Source organism: Leucopleurus acutus, assembly GCF_964270905.1.
Source record: "Leucopleurus acutus genome assembly, chromosome: 7".
Classification (NCBI taxonomy): domain Eukaryota; kingdom Metazoa; phylum Chordata; class Mammalia; order Artiodactyla; family Delphinidae; genus Leucopleurus; species Leucopleurus acutus.
This window is the reverse complement of record NC_139150.1, coordinates 12,397,592-12,412,549: the sequence shown is the minus strand read 5'-3', so window position 1 is coordinate 12,412,549 and position 14,958 is coordinate 12,397,592. Positions and strand designations below refer to the sequence as shown.

The following is a 14,958-nucleotide window of genomic DNA, read 5'->3' as shown; positions in this document are numbered from 1 at the left end:
CCCTTCAAAGCTTCCTGCCTGAGGCTTCCTGCCTGAGGTCCCTTTAGACATGAGAGGGAGGCTGCAACACTCACTAAATTCTGTACTGTGTTTTGTTTTTCATTCTTTGAGGGAGTGTATGTTTATTGCAGAAAATGTGGAGAATATAGAAAAGCACAGAAAACGAATAATGATTCATTTAGCAAATATGTCCTGAGCACTTGCTATGTACTAAGTTTTATGCTAAATGTGACAGATACCGACATGAATAATACATTTCCTGTCTTCCCGTCACTAAAAGATAATCACTATTAACATTTTGACACATTTTCTTTTAGTTTAAAAAATACGTGTATTTTTAACATATTTGACATCATTTCTACTATGTATATACCCATTTTGTATTCTGCTTTTTCTTTAATTCAAGGGTAACATGAGCATGTTTCCATGATATTATAAATAATATCTTGAAACATTATTTCTTTTTCTCTGATTACAAAAGCAATCCAGGCTTGTTATAAAACAGACATTTCAGAGCTATATACTGGAATGTTATTTATATTTATACCCTCTCCATGAGAAATAGACAGTCTTAACCCTTTTTAACAGCTGTATGTATTCAATTACATGTGCTGTCATTTTAAATTTTATGATTTATGATTATAAGCTTTGGTATATATCTTTGCATATAGAACTTAAGAACATTTTCTCGGATTCCATTTATGTGGTAATTTCCCAGTTGAGAGAGTTTGGGGTTAAAAAATGGTAATAAGAACATTTGCATCAATTTGAATTCCTATCGGTGATATGTGAGTTTATCCATTTCACCATAGCTCTGGCATTGAATATTATAATTAAAAACCACAACATCAAATTTTGTTAACTATGGTAACTCAATTATGTCTTGTTTTAATTTGCACTTCTTCAGTGTCTATTGAATTTTCCATGTTTGTTAACCAGAGGTACTTCAGCTTTTTTCAGTACTTTTTTTCTGCTTGTCTCTTGGGATCTTAATATTCTCCTTATTAATTGGTATGAGGGCTTTATATAGCAGAGTGTCTGAGGTGTAGGAAATTCTAGATGTTCCTTAAGGGACAGATAAGACTGGCTTCTCTGTACTCTGTAATAATAGTTAACTATTTGGGGCTGTGCAGTCAGACTACCTGGGATTAAAGTCTGTCATTGCTGCGTTCTAGCTGTGTATCCTGAACAAGTGATTTTAACTGCCTCAGTTTCCTCCTCTGTGAAATGGGAATGATAATACCATCTCATGGTATCTATTTCTTGCCGTTAGGAGTCACTAAGAGTACGTATACAAAGTCCTCTAGTAGAGTGCCTGGCTGGGATGCAATTCATGTGAGCTTTTGTCACCATTATTATTTCCCAGATAACCTTTCATAGTTCTGGAATATTTCTTCCCCTCCCCTTCTCAGCCCCAGTTATCAGGTTGTCTCATTTTGTGTTTCTGCAGATCAGCCAAATGGCCGACGACACAATTGCAGAGCTGGACAGACATCTGGCAGTGAAAACCAAAGAACTCCTTGGATGAAAATCCCCCAGGGGCCAGCAGTGCTCCCAAGCCCAGTTTCTAGTGGGTCCCATGGGTGGCACATTGGCACCTCTCTACCCCATCCACACGGAAGGCTGTCCCCATGCACTTGTCAGTCCTTGGAAGGCCCAGCCTTCCAGTGGGACACTGTTGATTCCCTTCCTCCTGTCCCCTGTCCACCCCATCTGCTCTGGACCTTCTGGCCTGGGTGGCCCTCAGAGAGTCTCTGTTGCTGACAGAGGGCCTCTCCTCGGGCCATTTGCCTTGACTGTGACATCACCGAGCTGTCAGGACCATTGGCAGGCTTGGCACTGCCTGCGCCTCACTTTGGTAGCCTCCTTTTCAAACAATTAGTCAGGCCCTGTCCCCACCTTTGAACTCTGCTTGGGCCCATGTGGGCCTTCACCTGTGCCTGGATACCTTTGCTAGAGGCCCATTTTCTAACCAAACAATAAAATCTAAATAAATTGATTGGAAAGAATAACAACCGCAAAGGAAAGGATGGACTCAGTCTGAATTAATGATCTCTGAGTACCTACGTGTAAGCATCCAGAGCAGCGCTTTGGCCTCTGAGTCATCACGCGTGCTCTGTTCTCTGCCTGGACCATTCTCCCACTCCTCACGTGGCTGGTCCTGTTCATCCCTGGCTCTCAGCTTGGACAGCACTTCCTTGAGGAAGTCTTCGTTTTTTCCCCCAACCTAGGACGCCTGTTATTGGCTCTTCTAGCACTGTCCACTGCTTTTATCTGAACCTTAATTGTTCTTTTTGGTAATTAGTCTGTATATTTTTAGTTTCCTTAGAAGTTAGCATAATGCCTGGAACATAGTAGGCATTCAAATGTACTGTGAATGAATTGCACGTAGTAGCTACTCAACAAATGCTGGCTTCTTTTCCTTTCTTTCTGGTCTTAACATGGTTATTCTGTCATTTTCTACTCTTTCCTTTGTCCTCAACATTTACTTGGTAATGAGATCCCTGTCCCCAGAGCCTACCTGTTATTGATGGACAAGTGGTTTATTGTGGCTCATCTTTGGGTACTAGGTTAAGTTAGGTTTTCCCCCCGGTCATTTTTTTTCCTTTGTTCTTTTGTTCATTCATGCATTCATAATATAGCCATCATGAGCTAGATACAGTTCTAGGTAATATTTTTAATCTTCACAGTAAACTCACAAGATGCGTATTATCTCCATTTTACAAATAGGAAAACTAAGACTTGACATTATTAGATAACTTGCCCAAAGTGTTAGAGGGTTTCATTATTCATTGTCAGTCTCATTCTACAGAGAGGGGAGAGCTCAGAGAGGTTAAGATTTTTTGCTTGGGGTCACACAGCTAGCAACTGGCAGACCTGGGAGTCACATTGAGGCCTGATCTCAATTGTGCTCCTCCCACTTCGTCCTGCTGCTGTCCCGAACGGTGAGCACCAACTTTGTGCCAGGTACTGTACTCTGTGCTGGGAATACAAAGATGGGTGAGATGTGACCCCTGTCTTTGAGAGGTGCATGGTCACTGGCCTGAGCTGCTGTCTATGATGTCTTGGGTGGAAGGTGGGAAGTTTATTCCAGTTCTGCCAGATGTCTGCCTTTAGAAAGGAACCCACTCTGGCAGCAGCAGGGCCTGGCTGCCTCCCTTCGAAGCAGCATCCAAGTTATCATTGCTGTTTGACTCCTCTCAGACTCTGTCCTGTGCGAGAGGTAATAGGGTTGCACTTCTCCCTCTGCTTGTACTGGCAGAGCAGCTGCAGGACAGCCAGCGGGATTCAAGGTCAGAATTAGGTCAAAGATGAAAGAAGCGAACCATAATCTCCTGCCCTGCTTACCTGTCCTCAGTCCAACCCCATTCACCAGCCCTGAGCAGCCATCACACGATCGGAAGTCAGCTGGGGGAGGGACAGGGATAGAAATAGCAATCAAGGAGCCTTTTTTGGAGTAAGCCACATGGCAGGGGCTTTGCAGCAGTCTTTTGTGAGTGGCCGAAATCCCCCAATCACTGCAAATGTGCTTCTCAAAGATGCAGGATTTTTTAATAAACAGAGGAAATGATAAATTATGTTGTAACTCCACTCCAAAGGCATTTGGTTCTTAACAGCCAAATCCTCTGTAGTCTTTAAATAAACAAAAACTTATTTGGTGAACAGACCGGGGAGGGGGGGTAGGGGTGTGGGAGGAGGCGGGAATGAAAGATTTTCTGTACTTGGGTTCCACATGTCAACAATTTCTCTCCTGTGTGTATGTTGGCCAAAGCCGTATATCATGATAAATGAATAAAGGAAAACCTGGAGCCCAGGGCAGTCAGACAGCTCAGCAAATGGCTTTCAGCTGATTGCTCTATTTCAGTTGACATTTATCAGAGAGTTTCTCTGCTACTCTGTGTGTCAGGCCTGCAGTGGTGGCAGGGACAAGAGTGAGACTACCTGTTTGGATGTGCTGAGGAATGAGTAATGCTGGAGCAATTCATTCTCCCTCCTTCAGTCTCTTTCAGAAAGAAAAGCTGGGTATGGAAATTCTCACACTTGCCAGAAGAATTAACCACGTCCTCTATTCAGTTCAACGGCTTTCAAAGTCCCACGAAAAATACAGGCCAAAGAGAATTTGAGAACTTTTTTTTTCTGTTTATTTTTTTCTTCTTTCTTCTACGTGTGTGTGTTAAAATTACAAAAGAAAGGTCTGTGAGAAGTTAAAAGAGACACTTATCACAAGTCCTGAATCGTACTCCCTTTAACAATTAGATGTATATGCTTCCAGACCGTTCTCTATGCATGTATAATTTTTAAAAAACAAGGATGGGAACTATTCTGTTCCTGTTTTGAAGCTTGCTGGTTTTTTTCCCAGCATATCATGGCCATCTCGTAGCCATGTGTGAACAAGTAGATAAAATTCATCCTTTTTCATTGTAATACAGTATTCCAACGGTATTCCACAATAAGAATGTACTGTAACTTATTTTACTATCACTCATATGATATTTTAAAAAATCATTTCACATGCACTGGAAGATGTTTCTACTTAAAAAAAAAAAATTTTTTTTTTTTTTTGAGAAAAAAGAACCCCTAGTCTAAGTTTATCTCTTTGGTAAGTTCTGCTCTTTATCTCTTTGGTAGATTCTAGTCAGCCGCAGACTAATGTATATTAAGTCTTAATGTATATTAAGACTTAATGTATATTAAGTGTCTCTGTGGACCAGGTACCATGCTGAACACTTTACATGCAATTACTACATTTAAACTTCCGAACAATCCTAGTTGGTGTAGGTATTACTCCTATCTGTGTTTACATATTGGAAAACTGAGGTTCAGAAAGGGTATTTAACTTGCCCAAGTCACACAGGTAGTAAGTGCCAAAGTGAAGTTTGAGACTCAGACCTGACTTCAAAGTGGGCTCCTTGATCAGTGTGCTTCGGTTTGTAAGTCTTCACTGAGCGCGTACTCAGAACGCACCCAGCACACTTGTGGGCCCTGAAGGTGATATAAGAGAAGCAGAAAGCTCGCTTTGATAAAACAGACAGCTCTTTCTAGTAAAGGACTGCATGTATAACAGTACAGTGGCTGGCACATAGTAAACAATGAAGAAATGGTAGCTCTTATGGAGCCAGTAAAGATTACATATTTATACCTCCCCTGTTTGACAGACTCCTCTAGAATGTGCCATAGAACCAGGGAGAGAGCGGAAAGACCACCCAGCAGTGAATAATGATAATAACAACGATAATAGTATTGACAGCCTCAGTAACTGATGTTGGCTAGGTGGTTTTTCATTTTCAAAGTTCTTCTACATCCTTTATCCCATAGAAACCATTGGACGAAGCTTTGCAATTTCTTTTGCTCTAATGTCAGTTTTCATGATGTGTATGAAAAGGTGTATTCTCTATTTTGGTGGGGGAGTACAAGTTTTGTTACATCTACAGGAAATGTATTTTATAGATTATGTTGTTTGGATTTTCTGTATTTTTACTGATTTTTTGACCCCGGATGAGACTTGGGCTGAAAGTGGTATGTTTTAGCCTTCTGCTAACGAGCATCTCTATTTCTTCTTGCATTTCCTGTAATTTCTGCTCTGTGAAAGCGCTGGTGTGTTGTGGTGCTGCAGAGATAGTCTGACTCTTATCTTCTTCGCCCCATTCAGTGCCAGGAGTCTGAGTTCTGTCTTGTCATATATCAAGATCACAGCCCTTGCTTTCCTTTTGTTTAAGTTTGCTTGGTGTATCTTTCCCATTCCTTTCTTTTTAGCCTTTTTGAGTCAGTATTTCAGGTGTATTTCTTTTGTAGAGTTGGGTTTTGTTCTATGAACCATTCTAAAACTCCTTTCTTATTTTTATCTTTATTTTTAATTGTTGTAAAATACACATTACATAAAATTTGCCAATTTTAACCGTTTTAAAGTATACAGTTAAGAGTGTTAAGTACATTCACATTGTTGTGCAACCAATTTCCAGAACTCTTTTCACCTTGTATAACTGAAGCTCTGAACCCATTAAACAACTCGCATTCCTCCCCCAGCCCCTGGCAACCACCATTCTACCTTCTGTCTCTATGAATTTAACTGCTCTAAGTACCTCATATAAATGGAATCACACAGTATTTGTCTTGTTGTGACTGGCGTATTTCACTTAGCATAATGTTGTAGCGTGTGTCAGAATATCCTTCCTTTTTTTTTTTACTTTTTTTTGTTTGTTTGTTTTGCGATACGCGGGCCTCTCCCTGTTGTGGCCTCTCCCGTTGCGGAGCACAGGCTCCGGACGCGCAGGCCCAGCGGCCATGGCTCACGGGCCCAGCCGCTCCGCGGCATGTGGGATCTTCCCGAGCCGGGGCACGAACCCGTGTCCCCTGCATCGGCAGGCGGACTCTCAACCACTGCGAAGCCCCTATCCTTCCTTTTTAATGCTGAAAAATGTTCTATTGTCTGTATATATGAGACTCCTTTCAATAGGTGACTTCAACCCGTTTATGTTTATTGATAATACTGATATGTTTAGTAGAACCCATTTACTCTTTCTTTCTGTGCAATATTAACACTAGGTGACTTGGTGGGGGTTTTTTGCTTTTTTTAAAATTTAATTTAGTTTTTTTTATATATATACAGCAGGTTCCTATATTAGTTATCTATTTTATACATATTAGCATTAGGTTGAGAAGGGTTGCTTCTGCAGACAGGAAGTTACTTTTTGTTGAATGAATAAATGAGTGATGATCCTTGTCTCTTATATTCCTTTCTTCTGGTCTCTGTTTTTTGGTTTTTATTTTTAATTTATATTTGGCTGCATTGGGTCTTTGTTTCTGCTCGCAGTCTTTCTCTAATTGTGGCGAATGGGAGCTGCTCTTCGTTGCGGTGTGCAGGCTTCTCATTGCGGTGGCCTCTCTTGTTGTGAAGCACGGGCTCTAGGTGCGTGGGCTTCAGTAGTTGTGGCACGCGGGCACAGTAGTTGGTGGCTTGCGGGCTCTAGAGCGCAGGCTCAGTAGTTGTGGTGCACAGGCTTAGTTGCTCCGCGGCATGTGGGATCTTCCCGAGCAAGGGCTCCAGCGGGTGTCCCCTGCATTGGCAGGCGGATTCTTTAACCACTGTGCCACCAGGGAAGTCCCTAGTCTCTGTTTTAATCCATCCTGTGCTGTTAGGTGAGATCAACCTGAAACATAGCCTTTATGATGTCACTCTTCTACCCCAGAACCTTCCATGGCTCCCCATTGCCTGCTGAATTATGTCCAAAATCTTCTCCCTGGCATTCAGTAACTTCTGCAGTCTCTCTCTTTAGCTGTGATACACCTCCCACGACTACTCTATTAATACAGCTAGTGCCTACGCTGAATGGAATTATTAGCTTTTCTAACATTTTGTGCTGCTTTCTTTCACCTCCATGTCTTTTCTTGGGCTCTTTTCTTTGCCTGGTGTGTGCTCCTTTAAATCCCTGCACAACCCAGTAGGCAAAATTTCTCTCTAACCTTTAAAGGCCTTGGTCCCGCATCCTTCCTTGCACCAACCTATCCATTTCTGTAACTATTCCTCCTCATCCTGCCACCTGCGTATGCATATTGAGCATCTCCACTTGGATGGGCCTCATGCACCCGAACTCCGCCGGCCCTGCTTGGATTGCACGTGCCCCCCAGGCTTGCTCCCTGTCCTGCGTTTCCTCGGAATGGCATCACCTCCACCCAGGTGCCGAGCCGGGACATCAGGAGCCACCTGTGCTCCCCCTCCCTCACCCCCTCATCCAGTAAGTCACCAGGTCCTGTCAGTTCTGGCTGCAAAGTGCTCTGCTTTCCTTTCTGGGTGCACCCTTGAGTGGTGTGAACCACCCTTGAGTGGTGCGACCCCGGGAACGATGTGGCACGTGTCCCAAGCGGGCCTTGCTGGGGTCTCTGGCCCTGCTTCTGAGGCAGAGCACCACTGGCACTAGGTGAGCCTTGTGTAAGTCCCCTGAAAGGAAGCCCCCTGATTTTTAACCTTCGGTCCCCTGACTAGCACAGTGCTGGGCGCAGAGCAGGTGTTAAGGAAATGTTTGTCCGATTGTAATGGGCCTGCCAGGCCTTGAATACAAATGAAGTCAGTTTGTATCAGTAACCCAAAGTTTCTCTATAATTACTCTCACCTGCTTGCTGAGACCTCCAGCCTCGCCTCGGGAGTTTCTGGGCATCTCCTAACGGCTTCCTCCCAAGCGTCCAGGATCCCCGGCACCCAACATACTCCTCTCCCACCTAGGCTACCCTTGCTGGCGCCTGTGGCCACGAACGCCACTTGAGCGGGCTTGCCTGTGCTCCTACTGGGAGTGTCAGCTTCGGTGACAAGAGTGTTGGCTCCTGGGCTTGCGATGCCTGAGCATGTTAGATGGGATCTCTGAAGAAAGGGGGAGACGTTTCCTTCCCTAATCCCAGGCTGCCCTCGGGATCAGCTGAAATCACCCCCCCCCCTTTGCTCTTAAGAATAACAAGTCCTGGGCTTTTGCTATGTATTAGGCAACTCTAGAGATTATTAGTTTGCTCATTTTAGAAATGAGGAAACATGAAGCACAGAGAGGTTAAGTTACTTGTTCAAAGACACACAGACCAGAGGAAGACTTAGAACACAGGGAGTCTGGTGTCTGCCCACCTCCATACATTATTTTAAGTAAGAGACCAGAGGAGCTAGAAAGGACCTTGTGAGGTGCTGAAGTGGCCAGTGAGAGCTCGTGGGCTGTCCCAGTTTTGCCCTTTCCACCCTCAGTAAAGGTCCTGCCACTTCCCTATGGGTAGCAAGGAAGGGCTTGGACAAGATCAGTGGTTTCCACCTCAGCCAGAGAACCGCTGCTGCTCCCTGACAACATTTACACCCATTTGAGGCAAAATAAGTAAGACAAAGGCAATGTAGCAAATGTTTCCATAAAGTTAAATTTATTTAACTTAAAGGACTATTCTGTATTCTTTATTTTATTTTATTGTGGTACGCGGGCCTCTCACCGCTGCGGCCTCTTCCGCTGCGGAGCACAGGCCCCAGACGCGCAGGCCCAGCGGCCATGGCTTACGGGCCCAGCCGCTCCGCGGCATGTGGGATCTTCCCGGACTGGGGCACAAACCCGCGTCCCCTGCATCGGCAGGCGGACTCTCAACCACTGCGCCACCAGGGAAGCCCCTATTCTGTATTTTTACATCTTGCTCTTCCTACTTTTGTTTTTGGTGTTAAAATATTCTTTCTGTAATGGAATGGTAAGAAGTTGGTAATACTAAGAAAAAAAAAAATCCTCGCTTAGAAAACTCAACAGTTGGTCACCTTCTGTTGGTCCCCTCCATTTTTTTTTTTTTAACTGTACCGATGCATGAATCCCAAAATCTGGGAGCTGTGGGACCTCCCGCCTACTCCTAGAGCTGACACCCCCGAGGCTGTCATCCCAGGGAAGCCAGAGCTGTAACCTCGGAGAGAAGCGAGGGAGGGAGGCGGTTTGGCCTTTGTGGGTGTCAGGGACCCAGTGGGTAAGCAAGCAGTGGCGGTGAGGCAGGGGTTGGAACAGGACAATAGTCAATCAGCAGGGTTCAGAGACCCTCCAGGGAGGACGGATGAGCAGGGAGAGGTGAGTCAGAGAGAGAGGAGAGAGGGAGACAGAGACAGACAGGGAGAGACAGACAGATGCATGCAGGGCCAGAGGGAGGGAGGGAGAGGGGCAGAATCAGAGAGACAAAGACACGCCCGCCCGCATGCACCCCTGCACGTGTACAAGCACAGGGATCAGCAGGTAGAGACTGACAGAAACAGCAACAGATGGTGACAATGAGACCATTAACAAGTATTCCTAAAGAGAGACACTGGCTAAGCAGAGACAGACACACAGAGGGAGCTAGAGGAGTACACACAAAGAGAGAAGGCGACAGAAAGCCAGGGAGAGAAACACAGAGAGATGGTTTAAAAAAATAAAAAGGGGGCTTCCCTGGTGGCGCAGTGGTTGAGAGTCCGCCTGCCGATGCAGGGGACACGGGTTTGTGCCCCGGTCTGGGAAGATCCCACATGCCGCGGAGCGGCTGGGCCCGTGAGCCATGGCCGCTGAGCCTGCGCATCCGGAGCCTGTGCTCCGCAACGGGAGAGGCCACAACAGTGAGAGGCCCGTGCACCGCAAAAGAAAAAAAAATAAAAATAAAAATAAAAAGGAAAGAAAGAAAAGAAAAATGGAAAGAGACACACACCTAGACGCGGGCTAAGCAAGGCAGGCAGAGACAGAGAGCGGGAGAGAGTGAGCCAGGCGGGCGGCTTTGCTGTGCGGGGCTCCTGGGTTTGCAGCGCAGGGTGTGGGTGGAGGAAGAGGCAGCACCAGCTGGGCCAGGGCTGCAGGGACCAGATAAGGGCGCCTGCCAAAAGAAAGCAGGGGAAGGAAAGACGTTTACGAATCCCCGGGGGGAGAAAGCCAGGGAGGCTGCCCCAGGCCCGGGAGAACAATGGGTACTTGACTTCAGTGGGTCATTAATGAGACAATTAATGGAAAGAGTAACAGAGGCCTCCCCAGGGAGGACTTGGAGAGTGGATAAGTGGAATTATTGTGAAGGCCCTGCGGGTGGTTCTAAGGGGGGGCCTGTCCCCACAATCCCAGATGTCCAGCATGCCAACTGCAGATTCCTGGCCTGAGGCATGGGACCTCCCCCAGCTCCCCCCTCAAGGGCCTTGTGCTCCCGCACCCTGGAGCCCTGCCAGCCCCCAGATGGGCCCCAGCCTCCCTATCCCATGCTTTTGCTGCTGTTGCTCCGTCTACCTCGAGTGTTATCCCTTGATTATCTGCATCTGTGGAAACCCTACCCATTCCAGGGATAAATAAATGCGGTGCATCCACCCAATGCAATGATGAGTCAGGGCCGTATGTTTCAATAAGAATAGGGCTCCCGAAACATATTCTAAGGGGCAGCGGAAAATGCAAACGGAGTCATATAAAAAGTGTGACACCACTTATGTAAATTAGAATGACTGGAACACAAAGCAATTCTTTTTTAAACTATGCCTGTCTTTATTTTGCAGTATAAAATTGTCTTTTTAAAGGGAGGGTTGTGAAGGGATACTTTCCAAATTCATAATGGTAGATTGCTACTGGGCGGTGGGGGGATGACTTAAAGGATACCTAATGTTATCTCACATATATAAATATAGCTGAAAACTTGACAGTGTGGTAACTTGGGGTTGTGAAAATAGAAGTGGTTGTTACCTTCTTTTCTGTCTTTTTTTTTTTTCCTATACTTAAAAAAATTTTTTTGATAGAGACAGAGACATCCTGGCCATCCTACAGACACCTCCTACAGGAAGCCTTCCAGGAACTCACCTCCCAATCAGATGTGGTCTCCCTTTGCCCCGGTGCCAAACTCTCAAGGCTCACTGCACTTTCCCTCTTGTGTTTCCCTTTGTGACTGTGTTTCCCATGGACTGTCTTCTGCACCGGGCTCCTGTCAGCACAAGGCTGGTGCAGAGGTAGTGCCCAGGGATACCTGTGAGACTGAACCTCACTCTCCTTCCCACCGCTATAGGAGGCAGCCCACCAAGCTCTGCTCACATCTTAGACCCAACACACAATTGGTGTTGGTGGGTGGGGGGGTCCTGAAAGTCAAAACATGGCTTCCAGAGTGGGAATCTAGGGAGGAGAGCAGCTGCCATTCAAAAATGTTCACGGGGCTTCCCTGGTGGCGCGGTGGTTGGGAGTCCGCCTGCCGACGCAGGGGACGCGGGTTCGTGCCCCGGTCCAGGAAGATCCCACGTGTCGCGGAGCGGCTGGGCCGCTGAGCCTGCGCGTCCGGAGCCTGTGCTCCGCAACGGGAGAGGCCGCAACAGTGGGAGGCCCGCATACCGCAAAGAAAAAAAAAAAAAAAAAATGTTCACGGAGGAAGGAGGAGGTCTCGTTTACTGTGACCAGAAAATCTTCCCACCCTGGTCAGCTGACTGTGGCACCATTGCTAACAGAGCCTCAAGCTAGAGTCCCAGCAGAGTCCCCCCTGCATCCCCAGTGGGACATAAAGGCATTTGGCTCCTTCTACCCAAATCTACCCACTAAGCCCCCGAATTCGACCCAGTGAATCCCAGTTGCTGGTAAAATGGAGCCATTGTGGAGGTGGCAGGAAGGCCCAGTCCTGGCCCACCCACCCGGGCAGACATGGGCCCATCCATCACAGCAGCGCCATTTACTGAGCGATTCCTCTATTCCGAGCTACATTATCTAATTTAATTCTCACAGTAACCCCTGTTTTACAGGAGAGACCTTAGAAAGGCTGACTTGCTCAAGGTCACAGGATGGCAGTAAGGGTTAGAGCTGGGACTCCAGTCTCGGGCCTGGGTGGCGGGGCTCCTTACTTCTAGGCAGCTCCCTCATTGTACAAAAGGGAATACTGAGGCCCAGAGAGGGAAGAACTCATGCATTAACAGCATAAGTGAGTGCCAGAGCTGAGACTTGATCCCAGATTTCCCGACCACTTACCCGCCCACCTGCCCCAGGCTACCCAGTGGAGTCTACCATATAGCAGGATTTTTTTTTAAATTTATTTATTTATTGATTGATTTTTGGATGTGTTGGGTCTTCGTTTCTGTGCGAGGTCTTTCTCTAGTTGCAGCGAGCAGGGGCCACTCTTCATCGCGGTGCGCAGGCCTCTCACTGTCGTGGCCTCTCTTGTTGTGGAACACAGGCTCCAGATGCGCAGGCTCAGTAGTTGTGGCTCACAGGCCTAGTTGCTCCGCGGCACGTGGGATCTTCCCGGACCAGGGCTCGAACCCGTGTCCCCTGCATTGGCAGGCAGATTCTCAATCACTGCGCCACCAGGGAAGCCCTATAGCAGGATTTTTAATCCACTGGGTTTGGCAGTGTCATTATGCCTTCATGGGACATAAAACTGTAGGGTTTGGGCAGGAGGGAGGGACCTTGGAGATCATCTTGTTTGATTCCCTCTTTGTCGTGATAAGGAATTTAAGGCCGAAGGAAGGCAAGTGACTCACAGGGCCTCTTTGATGTCAGGAAGTCCAGGCCAAAGAAACCAGCCTCCTGACCCACGGAGTCCCTTGGGTTCTCAAACATATTGACCCCAACTTTAAAGCCCATTTTAATAATCGGTACCTTGGTAGCCAAACCCGGAGCAGATTGGAAAGTATAAACTAGAATGTGGAGGAGAGCATCGTCCACACCGAGATATCTGTTAAATGCTGAATGAATGAATGAATGAATGAACGGCTGCCAGGCTGATTTCTGCCTCCCACCTGGTTTTCCTTCCTCTGTCAGATTAATCATCTTAAACCAGCCTTTGCCATGCCCTGCTCAAGAGCTGGATAGCTCCCCATCACCTGGATAACTGAATCACCTCCTTCGTTCCTTCATTACGGTGGAGGCCCCTCCGACCCGCTGTCCGTATGGTGAACTGTTCAAAATGCAAATCGTGCTGCTCCCCTTCACAGCTCCCTATACCCTCCAGACAAAAGCCCCAGATTCTCACCCCCAGGTCTTAACTGCAAGGTTTGACTTGGACCGTCTTTCCAATCCCACCTCACAGCAGGCTCTCCCTTCCTCTGGCTCCAGCTGGCTCTGGCTGTGACTTCTCTCAGGTGCCCACACGTGCCTGTCGCTTCAGGGACACGCCATTCCCCCTGCCTGGGACACTCCAGACCCTGCCCCACCTGGCTCACTACTATACATCCTTTAGCTCTCAACCTAATGTCACCGCTTCCAGACAGCCTTCCCTGACCTCCCCAGATGGGATTCATACCCTCCGTTGGCGGTTCCCCACAGCCAGTCGTCTGTCCCCAGCACTGCACCATCCCATTTGATTATACCTAACATCTTCAATGCCTGTATTCTGCCCAGACTGTGAGCTCCAAGTGGGCAGGGTCTGTCTTATTCACCTGCACGGGCTTAGTGCCAGAACAAAGCCTGGCACACGCTGTGTCCTCAATAAGTATTTGATGAATGATTGAAAAAGTAGGTTTGGCTTTTTGTTGAAACTGATTTACTCATTCAACAAATATTTATTGAGCATCTACTACGTGTTAAGCATGGTTCTCCACACCCCACAGTGGTGAATAAACCACCACAAAGTCCCTGCCCTCATGGAGCTTACAGTCTACTTGGAAGAGGCAGACATTAGAGAGATAAAGAAGTAACACAAGGCCAGGCATAAGTGCTATGAAGGGGAGTAAAGCAGGGGTAAGGGAAAAGCACTCAGTGTGTAGGTTTGGTGGGAGGTTGCCAGTTTCGATGGGGTAGTCAGGGAATGCTGCATGGAGGAGGTGACATTTCAGTGATGAGCCAGGGCTCCTGAGAAACACAGAGTCTCTGCCTCCCTTGGGCAGGCTGGGCCCTAGGTGTGTCCAGGCATGACAGTCCCAGATCCCCAAACCCTCCCTGCCTCCCAAGGGCAGAAGCAAAAGGAACCCAGAAGAGGACTTTGGCCAAGGTTTTGAGGCGGGTGTGGAAGCCCAGAGCTGCTCTTCACAACAGCCATGATTGGGCTCCTTCTGCGTGGCGAGAGGTGGCGATTGCTTTGTGCACCAAGGACTCGGCTGATTGTGGCGGGGCGATTGACACCCACAGACCGCGGCCGCCAGGGTTTACCGCGCACGCCAGCCCCGCGGCGGGCCGTGCGCAACGCGGCAGCCCAATCTCGCCTCCTATATTCAGAGTTGATTAGACGCTATTTCTGCCTGGATTTTCAGAAGGCTCAAGAGCTTTTTTAATCACTACAGTGGCTCATTACGGTTTTGCAGTGACACTCATGTCCTTCAGTTCTCTTCTCAGATTAGATTCTATAGTCAGATGAATATTGGATGATTTCATTACATACAAATGCAATCAACAGTTTTGCATAAATTTCTTCTCTTTTCTTGAGTTTCAATTGACCCCAGCACCCATGGTGGCAGGCACGATCCACATGCAAATGAGCTGGGTTTGCAGCCGCGGAGAGGGGCCTGCAGGAGGCGGGCACTCACACCAGCCCGGGAGGGAGCCGGCATGGCTCAGGTTCGGG

At 47.2% G+C, this 14,958-nt stretch overlaps 1 protein-coding gene across 2 annotated transcripts in view; it reads left to right on the top strand.

The window, feature by feature from the left end:
- The window catches only part of MRRF (mitochondrial ribosome recycling factor), a 55,750-nt gene extending 53,764 nt beyond the window's left edge, over positions 1-1,986 (top strand). For both annotated transcript variants that reach the window (XM_082842517.1, XM_082842518.1), the window contains exon 7: positions 1,451-1,986. In XM_082842517.1, the coding sequence (XP_082698643.1) occupies positions 1,451-1,528 (78 nt within the window). In that variant the 3' untranslated portion in view covers positions 1,529-1,986. The remainder of the gene's footprint in view (positions 1-1,450) is intronic.
- The last annotated feature ends 12,972 nt before the right edge of the window (positions 1,987-14,958 follow it).